This window comes from Octopus bimaculoides, unplaced genomic scaffold (assembly GCF_046866305.1).
Source record: "Octopus bimaculoides isolate indiv1 unplaced genomic scaffold, ASM4686630v1 contig118, whole genome shotgun sequence".
In the NCBI taxonomy this organism is placed as follows: domain Eukaryota; kingdom Metazoa; phylum Mollusca; class Cephalopoda; order Octopoda; family Octopodidae; genus Octopus; species Octopus bimaculoides.
The window spans coordinates 4,635-17,500 of NW_028315368.1; the positions used below are offsets into that span (position 1 = coordinate 4,635).

Genomic DNA, 12,866 nt, shown 5'->3' on the forward strand with positions numbered 1-12,866 from the left:
TATATGAGGCAACAAAGTCAGTGTGTGTGTGTGTGTGTTGTAATGGGAGTAATACATCTGTAGTTTTGCCAATTTTTCTTTACTCGCTCGTTTTCGCAATGAAGTTTTCCAAGACGATGTCTAAATTCTTTTCAAAATTTTATGTTCATGCATTACAAGCACAATGTATCAGACGATGTTGCAGCATAACATTTAGCCCAGCTCAATGTTTTGGCAAAAGACATCCTGAATAACTTTAGTTAGTGTCTCCAAAGTGTGGACATCCTCATTTTCAGAAACATACCAATAACTGATTCATGTTCTATTCCAGAGCAATCACATATAATAGCAATAAACATGGAATTTTCAACCTTTTTTTTCCTGATCTCCTGCAGGGTGTTATGAGCATGTCTCTAGGATTTCATTTTGTATGGTATCAGATAGAAAATTATCTTGATGTTTGAGTCACTGACTTAACATCTGCACTACATTCTTCAGTGAATATTCTTTTACAAGGTTTTCAAAGTTTCCTGTGTCATATTCATTCCTTTGTAATGCTAGACATTGCCTACCATAGAATCCCACTGCTTTGCAAAGTACTTCTAACGCTTGACAAGCTAGTTGTATAGTTGAATCAACTGCTTATTTAAAATCAAAAATATGTCTGTATTTGGCCAAAAATACTGTGTTCATGAAGTGACTGGAACAGACTGTAATTTTGCCCCCGTTTTGTACCCCAGTCAACAAGGCAGCTTCCTTAGTCATCATGATTCTGTTATGCCAAACTCCTTCCAGACAATACCAGCATCATGCTGAATATCATAATGAAGCCATGGCGCTTCCTTGAACCAGTCAGGGCAGCATCTTTGCAGTCTTTGGAAATTTGAATACCTTCCCTGGCACAGATTGTTTTTCTGGCATGCAAAATTTTGATGACACCTCTTCTCATGCTGGAAGCTGTTTATCCATTAATTTGTTCCACTGGATTGTCCAAAGGTTCTGCATTGTCTTGACATGATGCAGTTCTGAAGAAACCCTAAATTTTCCTCACTTTTGTTTCTGGAAAATTTGACATTGAACACAACTGAAAATGAAAAGGATAATTCAAGCAGATCGACAATTTCATATTTGAAAAACAAGGTTTCTCTTAATTATCTTTGATTAATTTATTAAAAAGTACTCAACTGGTACTTGTATTATCGACCCCAAAAGGATGAAAGACAAAGTCGACCTTGGTGGAATTTGAACTCAGAACATAAAGACAAATAAAATAATGCTAATGCTAATGATTCTGCTAATTTGCTGCCTTTAATGATACAAAGTAAAAAAAGGAATAAAGACAAAAAGCTGGTGATTTTTTTTTTTTTATAAACTTATTTTTATTTCAGTAAAATTTCATTACGATATTTAAAAGTCACAGAATCATAGCTTTTTCATAAAGAATAGTAAATAAAAAAAAGTTATATAGAGGCCATAGGTTTGGCATAGTGGGAATGAAGGATTTGGACCTTACTGTTCCTGGTTTCCAGCCAGAGTTCTATGTCTAAGACCGGTAGCCTATAGGTAGGGTCCTTGCTAGGGTAACCTACTGTTACTTTAATACTCTGGTGGATGGAGTTGGCTATTTACTGGACACGCTCCATAGTGCCAGCTTCGAGTTCATTGACATTGTCTTGTGGGGGGTGCTTTGGCCACTATGTCGATATCATCCACATAGCGGGAGTACATAGCGTTATGGAGCTTTCTGCTACCCCACCATACCATAAATAGGTTAGCCACAGCGCTAGCAAAACTGTCACCAGTGGCTGCACCTTCTTCTTATTAAACTAGAATATGTGGCACTTAAGTGTGACACTGCTACTCATACCCACTGCATGTGTGACCATTTTTCTAACCTGATTATAGTTGACAGGAGTCCATATAGCTCTAGTCCACCTCTCTAAAGATCTTCTTGGCCATTGAAGTTATAATAGGGGATCAACCTCTTACTGATCTAGTGGGGCAGAAACATCATCATTGTCGTTTAATGTCCACTTTCCATGCTAGCATGGGTTGGATGATTTGACTAAGGACTGGGGAACCAGATGGCTACACCAGGCTCCAATCTAATTTGGCAGAGTTTCTACAGTTGGATGCCTTTCCTAACGCCAACCCCTCCAAGAGTGTAGTGGGTGCTTCTACGTTCCACCTGCACGAGGGCCAGTCAGGCGGTACTGGCAACGGCCACGCTCGAAATGGTGTTTTTTACGTGCCACCTGCACAGGAGCCAGTCCAGGGGCACTGGCAACGATCTCGCTCAAAATGGTGCATTTCATGTGTCACCCGCACAAGAGCCAGTCCAAGGGCACCGGCAACGATCTCGCTCGAAAAATTTCATGTGTCACCCGCACAAGAGCCAGCCCAGGGGCACTGGCAACGGTCTCGCTCAAAATGGTGCATTTCATGTGTCACCCGCACAAGAGCCAGTCCAAGGGCACCGGCAACGATCTCGCTCGAAAAATTTCATGTGTCACCCGCACAAGAGCCAGCCCAGGGGCACTGGCAACGGTCTCGCTCAATAATCTTACAATGTGAGATATTCAGTAACAGTACTTTGTAGTAAAGATTGTTTGCCAACATAACATGGCAGTCCTGGTTTAGGACGAATGTTGCTGAAATTTAGCCCCAGTAGACATCATCTCTAGCTGGCAAACAATCTTTACTATGATTGTGGTGAAGTTGGTTACACAGTTCATTCTTGAAAACGTAAGAAAGTGTTTGGATATTCTGGTTATATATGATTTAAAGAAATACATTCAATATTTATCTAAGAAAAACAAGAAAAAAAGCGCAAAACATAGCATTCTTATGCCTGTGGTGGATTCTGGTATTTCTTATGAGATTGCCACTTGATGAAACGGGTCCTGATCCAAATGTAAGGACGCCATTCGAATTTGACAGAAAAGGCTATGAAAAGGATGACTAGAAGGCCGAGTATGGAAATGAGGAGTATGGCAGAGATGGATATTCTGGTTATATATGATTTAAAGAAATACATTCAATATTTATCTCAGAAAAACAAGAAAAAAAGCGCAAAACATAGCATTCTTATGCCTGTGGTGGATTCTGGTATTTCTTATGAGATTGCCACTCGATGAAACGGGTCTTAATCCAAACGTAAGGACGCCATTCGAATTTGACAGAAAAGGCTATGAAAAGGATGACTAGAAGGCCGAGTATGGAAATGAGGAGTATGGCAGAGATGGATATTCTGGTTATATATGATTTAAAGAAATACATTCAATATTTATCTCAGAAAAACAAGAAAAAAAGCGCAAAACATAGCATTCTTATGCCTGTGGTGGATTCTGGTATTTCTTATGAGATTGCCACTCGATGACACGGGTCTTAATCCAAACGTAAGGACGCCATTCGAATTTGACAGAAAAGGCTATGAAAAGGATGACTAGAAGGCCGAGTATGGAAATGAGGAGTATGGCAGAGATGGATATTCTGGTTATATATGATTTAAAGAAATACATTCAATATTTATCTCAGAAAAACAAGAAAAAAAGCGCAAAACATAGCATTCTTATGCCTGTGGTGGATTCTGGTATTTCTTATGAGATTGCCACTTGATGAAACGGGTCCTGATCCAAACGTAAGGACGCCATTCGAATTTGACAGAGAGGATTATGAAAAGGACTGCTACAACTCCGAGTATGGAAATGAGGAGTATGGCAGAGATGGGTATGCCGGTTCCTGCTTCCTCATCTGCAAAAGATGAACAAGAAAACATAAACTTTTTGTTTTTAATAAAAGATAATAATATCAACCAGGCTGAACCATTTTGGTACCAACCTGCTCTAAACTACTTTTGTTTCTATTGTACAAATTCCTTGTTTTAAAGAGATCTAAAGTAAAACCTTCCATCAAAACTTCAAATAAACTTCTGTTCCAAACACTAACTTAGTAATGACAAGGTTATTTCACTAAATTCTTTATCATTTCCAAAATTTATTGAAACAAAGGCAAAACGTTTCAACAGAAATATGGTAAGAAAAGGATTAACACACATAATTATCTTAGACTACTATGTCTAACTGATTAAATGGCCCCCTTCAGATCAGTCGATCATTTAGAAAGGTTACGTAGCATTAACAAAGGGGACTGACTTTTTTAACACAAAAATGGTGGTCATTTTAAATTGGAATCGAACTCTGAATCTTGGGGTTAGTAGCCTACGCTCTTAACCACTGCGCATATGGTGTAGTGGTTAAGAGCGAGGGCTACTAACCCCAAGATTCAGAGTTCGATTCCAAGCAGTGACCAGAATAACTGTCATGTATTGAGGGGAATTCTTTGGGGTTTGAATAATTCACATTTGGAAAAATGGGTGTTTTGTTCAACATCCTTAAAAGAACCTTATTCAGGGACCTTTTCAGCGGGATGGGCTACTCGACCTGAAAAAAATTCTAACTGGGCTCCACCTGCGAGGTCATACGCTGTTAATTTTGATATGAGATCACCATGTCTCGCACATATGGTTGTGATGCATGTGCCTGGTGTACCCTTATCAGACGGGTAGTCATGATGGGTATAATGGGCTTCGTATATTTTACCCCAGGGTCACTTTGATGGCATGCACTGCTCTCTCTCACTCAATAATAATAATAATAATAATAATAACATCGAAAAATACCTGAGGAATGAGAACCCAGGTTCGAAATTTCCCCAAGACACCTGATGAAGGCTGGAGGGTATATCAGCCGAAATGTTGTGTTAACAACAAACAAGATGAGGACAAATATCCGTCAAATGTAAATAATGTAAATAATTCCTCATCTCTTAAATATAGAACTGTTGCTGCATCAGAAAAAAATGTTCAGTGGCATTTCTTCTGACTCTTTCACTTCTGAGTTCAAATACTGCTAAGGTCAGCTTTGCCTTTCATTCCTTTGGGGTTGATGAAATAAAGGACCAGCCAAATATACTCAAATTAATGCAATCAAAGAACCTCTTCCACATGAAATTGCTGACAAAATTAGAAAGAATTATTATTGTTATTATTAGCAGAAGTAATTTCCTTACCTTTAAACTCCAAAGTAAATTCTGGAGAGCAATGGTTTCTGTCACAAAAGGTCCAAGATAAATCTTTTCCAGTGATATTTTTAATTGAAAGAGATGAAACGTTCTCAGTATGGCTAACTTCATGCTTGCCATTCCTGTCACAAGTCCAGTCACATTCGAGGTTATAATACTTGTTTCTCCAGACCTATTGGTCCCGAATTAAAAGACTGCTGAAGTATGTGACTGGGTCATCGGGCGCGACATGAAATGGTCCCGCGTCGATGAGTCAATGTATTGAGAAATGTATGGAATTACTGCGAAGAAAAACTTTGAGAATTTCTATACATTTCTCGAACACATTGCAGAAGTTTATCCCCACAGCCAAATCACTTACTCTCTCTTTTACTTGTTTCAGTGATTGGACTGCGGTCATACTGGGGCACCATAAAAAGATTGGTCAAACTAAAGGGTTTGACCAAAAGATTCTGGGATCGATACTTACAACTAATTTTGAAATTGCGATTTTTGCCAATTTTTTTTTTTTATTTATCAGAATCGATTTTTTTGAGAATCGATTTTTTGAGAACCGATTTTCCAGAATCTCCATAGCCGAAATCATGGGTTTCCGTAAAAAAAAACAAAAAAACAGTGAAAAGAAAAAAAATAATGATAAAGTATGTGTGTGTGGGGGGAATTAACCCCCCCCCCCACGTGTGTGTGTGGGGGGGAATTAACCCCCCCCCCCACGTGTGTGTGTGTGGGAGGGTTTGTCCCCTGTTACTGTATGACAACTAGTGTTGGGTGTGTTTACGTGTCCGAGACCTAGCGCTTGGGCAAAACAGAATAAATTTACAGGCTTCAAATAAAAAAAAAAGAAGTCATGGGGTTGATTCCTTTGCCTACAATACTACCTACAAGGAAGTGCTCCAGCATGGTCGCAATTCGATGATTGAAACAAGTAAAAGATAAAAGATATTTATATAGAAAACAGAGAAGAGTTGAGTGTGTGTGTGCGGACAAGAAGTGGATTTATCTCCCTTACACCGAATTGTTCATCGCGGACGGACCTGTCGCTATGGCAACTGAAATCATGGCCGCCTACACCAAACTCCGTTCGACGAATTTTTAATTCCTTTCGTTAAGGTAAAAAGGGAACTTTTGTTTTTGTTCAGAGATGGATGGTGGGTGGGAGGCACGTGCGATTGATAAGTTGGTAATTCAGTGTGTGTATGTGTGTGTGTATTTATGTAATTATGTAAGTATGTATGCAGTGGCCCGGGAACGAAATTTGTTTACAAACTCAGGCCCCAAATTTTTTTACAAACAAAGCCGCATTTTTTGGAGCGATCTTTACCAAAGATCGGCCTTTTCCGTAACACCCGCACGATCTTCACTACGGTATTAGGGTTAGGGTTTTAGTGTCAGGGTTAAGGTTTTAGGGTTAGTGTTAGGGTTAGGGTTAGTGTTAGGGTTACGGTTAGGGACGGAATTCCCTAACGCAAACCCTAAAACCATAACCGTAAACCTAACCCTAACCCTAACCCTAAACCCTTCAAAATAAATCGCTCTCTCTGTATGTCTTTCGCTTTTAGGACGTCGTTTCCCTGTTTCTCGCCGACACTTTTTACGGAAAAGACCGATCTTTGGTAAAGATCGCCTTGTCACACTGTGTCACGCTGAATACCCCCTGAGAACTACGTTAAGGGTACACGTGTCTGTGGAGTGCTCAGCCACTTGCACGTTAATTTCACGAGCAGGCTGTTCCGTCGATCGGATCAACAGGAACCCTCGACGTCGTAAGCGACGGAGTGCCAACAACAACAACATATATATATATATATATATATACACACACACACACACACACACACACACACACACACACACACACACACATTGTTTCTCTGGAAATAACCGTTTTGATTTTTCTCTTCTTTCTTCCTGCCCCTCCTCTTCGTCATCCATTCCTCCTCTCCTCCCACTGCCTTTCATCGGTCGTACCCGGGGTACCCAGGTGCTTTCACGTGATGACAAAGATGATCCAGAATGCTGACGAAGCGATGACGCCCGACACCAAACAACCAGCGCCCGCCGAGGTGGGGACGGTGGAGGCAGCGGCTGCTGGGACGGGGGCGGACCCAAAACAACACACTGAGTATGACGACGATGGCAATGATGATGATGATGATGATGATGATGATGATGATGATGATGATGATGATGATGCTACACACAAACATGGAAGCAATTCTGAAATTGATGTAAGTTTCAAGTTTATTGTTTTTAATTTTCTCTCTCTTGCATGGCTCAGTGGTTAGGAGTGTCGGACTCAAGATGGTAAGTTAAGGTGGCACGCTGGGCGAAATGCTTAGCGGTATTTCGTCTGCCGTTAAGTTCTGAATTCAAATTCCGCCGAGGTCAACTTTGCCTTTCATCCTTTCGGCGGGGGGGGGTCGATAAATTAAGTACCAGTTACACGCTGGGGGTCGATGTGATCGACTTAATCCCTTTGTCTGTCCTTGTTTGTCTCCTCTATGTTTAGCCCCTTGTGGGCAATAAAGAAACAAGAAATGTTAGCTTTCAATTCTTGGACCAGGGGATGCATTATGTTCTTGAGCAAGTCACTTCATTTCACGTTGCTCCAGTCCACACAGCTGGCAAAAATGAGTAACACTGTGATGGCCCTACATCCAGTCCAGATAGGAAACCAGGTGACCTGACCCTCTGCTCTTTACAGAATAAAGTGGACAATATACAGTGAGGATTCTGCTGGTTCTAATTCAGCCTGGTGCTGTGTACACATCCAGGACTAAGATACCTGATAATTATCACAGATCAAACTGATTGAAACATAGTGTTCTAAGTTCAAATTCTGCTGAGGTCGACTTTGCCTTTCATGCTTTTGGGGTTGATAAATTAAGTACCAGTGAAACACTGGGGTTGATGTAATCAACTTCCTCCAAATTTCAAGCCTTGTACTTTTAATAGAAAGCATTATTATTATTATTATTATTATTATTATTATTATTATTATTCATCGTCGTTTAACGTCCGCTTTCCCTGCTAGCATGGGTTGGACGATTTGACTGAGGACTGGTGGACCAGAAGGCTGCACCAGGCTCCAATCTGATTTGGCAGAGTTTCTACAGCTGGATGCCCTTCCTAACGCCAACCTCTCCATATTATTATTATTATTATTATTATTATTATTATTATTAACAGAAACCATCATTGTTGTTATTATTATTACTGATATCATTATTGTTGTTATTTTGGTGACCATCCATTCAGATTCTGTACAGTCGACTCTCCACTTATGAAGCCAATGTGGACAAGGAACGGTTCTTGGAGTTTGAAGAAATCCTGGCAGACTGTGATGAGGTTCTTAAAGGTAACACACACACACACACACACACACACCCATACACATGTGCATACACACACATGCACACACCCACATCCATTCATACATGCATACATAAGAGTGGCTGTGTGGTAAGTAGCTTGCTTACCAACCACATAGTTCCGGGGTTCAGTCCTACTGTGTAACACCTTGGGCAAATGTCTTCTATTATAGCCTCGGGTCGACCAAAGCCTTGTGAGTGGATTTGGTAGTAGACGGAAACTGAAAGAAGCCCGTCATATATATATATATATATATATAAAATACAAAATGGCACAAGAACGCAAAACATCCAGACAGGTGATACAAGAAAGGGACAACAAAACATCCAGACAGACGATAAAAAGAAGACAAGGATGGGTCATTCAGAGTTTTCTTTCCACAGTTGAGTTGGTGTCATTGTGGTAAGTAGCTTGCTTACCAACCACATGGTCCCGGGTTCAGTCCCACTGCGTGGCATCTTGGGCAAGTGTCTTCTACTATAGCCTCGGGCTGACCAAAGCCTTGTGAGTGGATTTGGTAGACGGAAACTGAAAGAAGCCTGTTGTATATATGTATATATATATATATATGTGTGTATGTGTGTGTGTTTGTGTGTCTGTGTTTGTCCCCCTAGCATTGCTTGACAACCGATGCTGGTGTGTTTATGTCCCCGTAACTTAGCGGTTCGGCAAAAGAGACTGATAGAATAAGTACTAGGCTTCCAAAGAATAAGTCCTGGGGTCGATTTGCTCGACTATAAAGGTGGTACTCCAGCATGGCCACAGTCAAAAGACTGAAACAAGTAAAAGAGTAAAAGAGTAAGAGTATATACACACACACACTTTCTCTCTCAAGTACAGATATTCATTCCATTGTACACACACACACACACACACACACACACATGCACATCTTGCTACTGTTGATGTTGTTGTTATTACCATTGTGTTCTTCAGAATCGGACAGATGCCTCAGTTCTTTGGATTCTATCCGGAATATCATCTCTTTGGAACAGCAGGAATCGGTAAGTGTAGAATATATATATATATATATATATATATATATATATATATATGGGGCTCCACTGATCATAATTTCTTAAAGTATGTGTTAATCCCCATGTGGGTACATGGAGTAAATAAAATCATATCATGAACAATCAAATATAAGAAATAATAATTTCTTAAAGTATGTGTTAATCCCCATGTACCCAGACTTTGTGGTCACCCTGTATATTTTGATTATGTTTCATCGTCGACAAATAAATTAAATATATTTTTATGTCGTAAATACATGTCTTGAATTTATTCTTCATCTCTTTATGAACTCTTGTAATAACATACACGCAGTCACATCAACACCTTGTCCTGTATATACCCACTACAGTCTTGTATAAGATTTTGGTGTAGAATGCATCGTGTTTATATTTATATATCCATCCAGGATAATGATGAAGATGACAACGAGAATGATGATGATGATGATGACGATGACGATAATGATGACGAAGAGGACAACGGTGATGAAGACGTCCTCGGCAATCCAAACGATGACAATCACCACGGCAACGGCGCTAATAATGACAATAAAGACAACGGCGAGGATGATGATGATGATAATGATGGTGATGACAAAAGGAATCTCTTTGTGGATCTTTCAAACGATGGAAAAACTGAGCTGAACATGAGTGATGACAGGCAGGACACAATGACAGAAAGTACTACGGTTGAAGATCTTGCTCAAGACCCCACTGCCACCACAGTACAGATGGATATGGGTTTGTACCTGACTGTTTTCTTTTCCTCCATATTTTTGTTTTTTTTTGTTCAGATTTCTGTTTGTTTCAATATAAGACATTATTGAAGGTGTGGTTGTGTGGTAAGTAGCTTGCTTCCCCAACCCCATGGTCCCAGGTTCAATCCCACTGTGTGACACCTTGGCTAAGTGTCTTTCACTATAGCCTAGGGCTGACCAAAGCCTTGTGAGTAGATTTGGTAGATGGAAACTGGCAGAATCCCTTCGTATATATATATATATATATATATATATATATAGACTGGCTTGTGCGGGTGGCGCATAAAAGACACCATTTCAAGCGTGGCCGTTTTCGTGCGGGTGACACGTAAAAGCACCCACTACACTCTCTGAGTGGTTGGCGTTAGGAAGGGCATCCAGCTGTAGAAACTCTGCCAAATTAGATTGGAGCCTGGTGTAGCCATCTGGTGTCACCAGTCCTCAGTCAAATCGTCCAACCCATGCTAGCATGGAAAGCGGACGTTAAACGATGATGATGATGATGATGATGATGATATATATATATTATATATTATTCCAAAATTCTGACGACTTTTTTTTCAATATTTACTTCTGTACATCACACCTAACACTCTACATACATATATATATATATATATATATATATATATATATATATAGTGTTAGGTGTGATGTACAGAAGTAAATATTGAAAAAAAAAGTCGTCAGAATTTTGGAATAACTTCTTTCATTTATTTTATACATATATTAGCGCTTTCGTTCGTCTTTCGAACTTGTCAAATATCATCATCATCATCATCATAATCGTTTAACGTCCGCTTTCCATGCTAGCATGGGTTGGACGATTTGACTGAGGACTGGTGAAACCGGATGGCAACACCAGGCTCCAATCTAATTTGGCAGAGTTTCTACAGCTGGATGCCCTTCCTAACGCCAACCCCTCCGAGAGTGTAGTGGGTGCTTTTACGTGCCACCGGCACGAGGGCCAGTCAGGCGGTACTGGCAACAGCCACGAACTGTGAAAATACAGAGATCTAGATTATTTATATAAAAACAGGTGTTTTTTGGGAGTTTTGTTTATAACAGAACATTGTTTTGTTTTTTTGGTTTTTTGGGGTGAGGCTTTGGAGACAATGGAAGATGTATAAGCAGATAGATAGATAGATAGGCAGATAGAGAGATAGATAGATAGACTGATAGTCAGACAGATAGAGAGATGGATGTGGTAAAAGAGACAGAGAAGGGTCATTGTATTGAGATATATATATGTGTGTATGTGTGTGTGTTTGTGTCTGTTTGTCCCCCAACGCAGCTTGTGAACTGGTGTTGGTGAGTTTATGTCCCAAGAATTTAGCTGTTTAGTAAAAAAAAAAAAAGACTAATAGAATAAAAACGAGGCTTTACAAAAATTCATTTGGCTAAAAATTGTTCAACGCGGTGCCCCAGCATGGCCGCAGTCCATACATCAAAAAAAGGGTAAAAAAAGATATAATTGAAACGCAACACATTTTTCGTAGAAACAAAATATGCGAAGAGAAAAAAAAAAAAATGTTTTTTTGAAGGGAATGAATTCCTACAAACGTTTCGTAAAGAGTTACCTCCCATAACATTTTAATAATTTTTTTCATTTAACTTTCGTCACGAAAAGAACACCGCTAACTTGGTTTATATATTTATATATATTAAATACATTTGTTTCTTAGACCGGCAAATAGCCGGATAATAGGAGGTGTTGTTGTTGTTGGTGTGTGTGGGGGGAGGAGGGGGAGGAGAAGGAATAGAAATAAAAGAAATAAAAGTGGGGGAATGTTGGCATTTGGAGAACTTAATGTATTCTGTAGATTTTTCCTCCCCACTACTACTACTACTACTACTACTACTACTACTACTACTACTACCACCACGACCACCATCGCCCCTGCTGCTGCTACTACTACTACTACTACTACTACTACTACTACTACTACTACTACTACCACCATCACCGTCACCACAACTGCATTTAATGTTTTCCCGTCGTTTCGTCTTTTGTAGATGACCAACTCCAACATATCGATGAAGAAATGTCGACATCGTTGAAGAAGAAGAAGAAGGAGGAGAAGAAGAAGAAGAGGGAAAGACTGAAACTGGGTGCCATCCTTAAACAACAGATGCTGGAGACAAGCGGTTACTATGACGACCTGATCAGCCGACAGACCAGAGCAGTGGAGGAGTCAAAGAAGATCCTGGGCGGGGGCGTCATTGGGAGCGCTGATGATAAGGAGGAGAAGGCTTGGGCGGAGAAAGTTGAGGCATTTGAACGAGAAAAGGGCATTTGTGAACAGGAGAAACAGGTGAGGGATATTGTCTTTTGACTGCGGCCATGCTGGGGCATATATTATAAACCTTTGGTTGTGTTCCAGTTAGAGACAAGGCATAACCAATAGTCTAGGGAATATTTGTGGTCATCATCACTGTCTACAATTTTATGCCGTAGAGGCGCAATGGCCCAGTGGTTAGGGCAGCGGACTCGCGGTTTCGATTCCCAGACCGGGCGTTGTGAGTGTTTATTGAGCGAAAACACCTAAAGCTCCACGAGGCTCCGGCAGGGGATGGTGGCGAACCCTGCTGTACTCTTCCACCACAACTTTCTCTCACCCTTACTTCCTGTTTCTGTTGTAACTGTAATTCAAAGGGG

At 40.2% G+C, this 12,866-nt stretch overlaps 1 protein-coding gene and 1 long non-coding RNA gene across 2 annotated transcripts in view; one reads left to right on the top strand and one right to left on the bottom strand.

The window, feature by feature from the left end:
• Positions 1 to 1,333: 1,333 nt before the first annotated feature.
• On the bottom strand, positions 1,334 to 6,040 carry LOC149129202 (uncharacterized). Its single transcript, XR_016240271.1, has 2 exons — positions 5,050 to 6,040; positions 1,334 to 3,732 (listed from the first exon to the last, which is right to left on the bottom strand). It is a non-coding gene; the product is annotated as an uncharacterized LOC149129202 (long non-coding RNA).
• A 3-nt stretch (positions 6,041 to 6,043) lies between these two features.
• The window catches only part of LOC106868279 (uncharacterized), a 41,851-nt gene continuing 35,028 nt past the window's right edge, over positions 6,044 to 12,866 (top strand). Inside the window, exons 1-6 of the mRNA XM_089346723.1 lie at positions 6,044 to 6,171; positions 7,043 to 7,289; positions 8,320 to 8,419; positions 9,370 to 9,437; positions 9,857 to 10,190; positions 12,224 to 12,522. Of these exons, the coding sequence (XP_089202849.1) occupies positions 7,056 to 7,289; positions 8,320 to 8,419; positions 9,370 to 9,437; positions 9,857 to 10,190; positions 12,224 to 12,522 (1,035 nt within the window). The 5' untranslated portion in view covers positions 6,044 to 6,171; positions 7,043 to 7,055. The remainder of the gene's footprint in view (positions 6,172 to 7,042; positions 7,290 to 8,319; positions 8,420 to 9,369; positions 9,438 to 9,856; positions 10,191 to 12,223; positions 12,523 to 12,866) is intronic.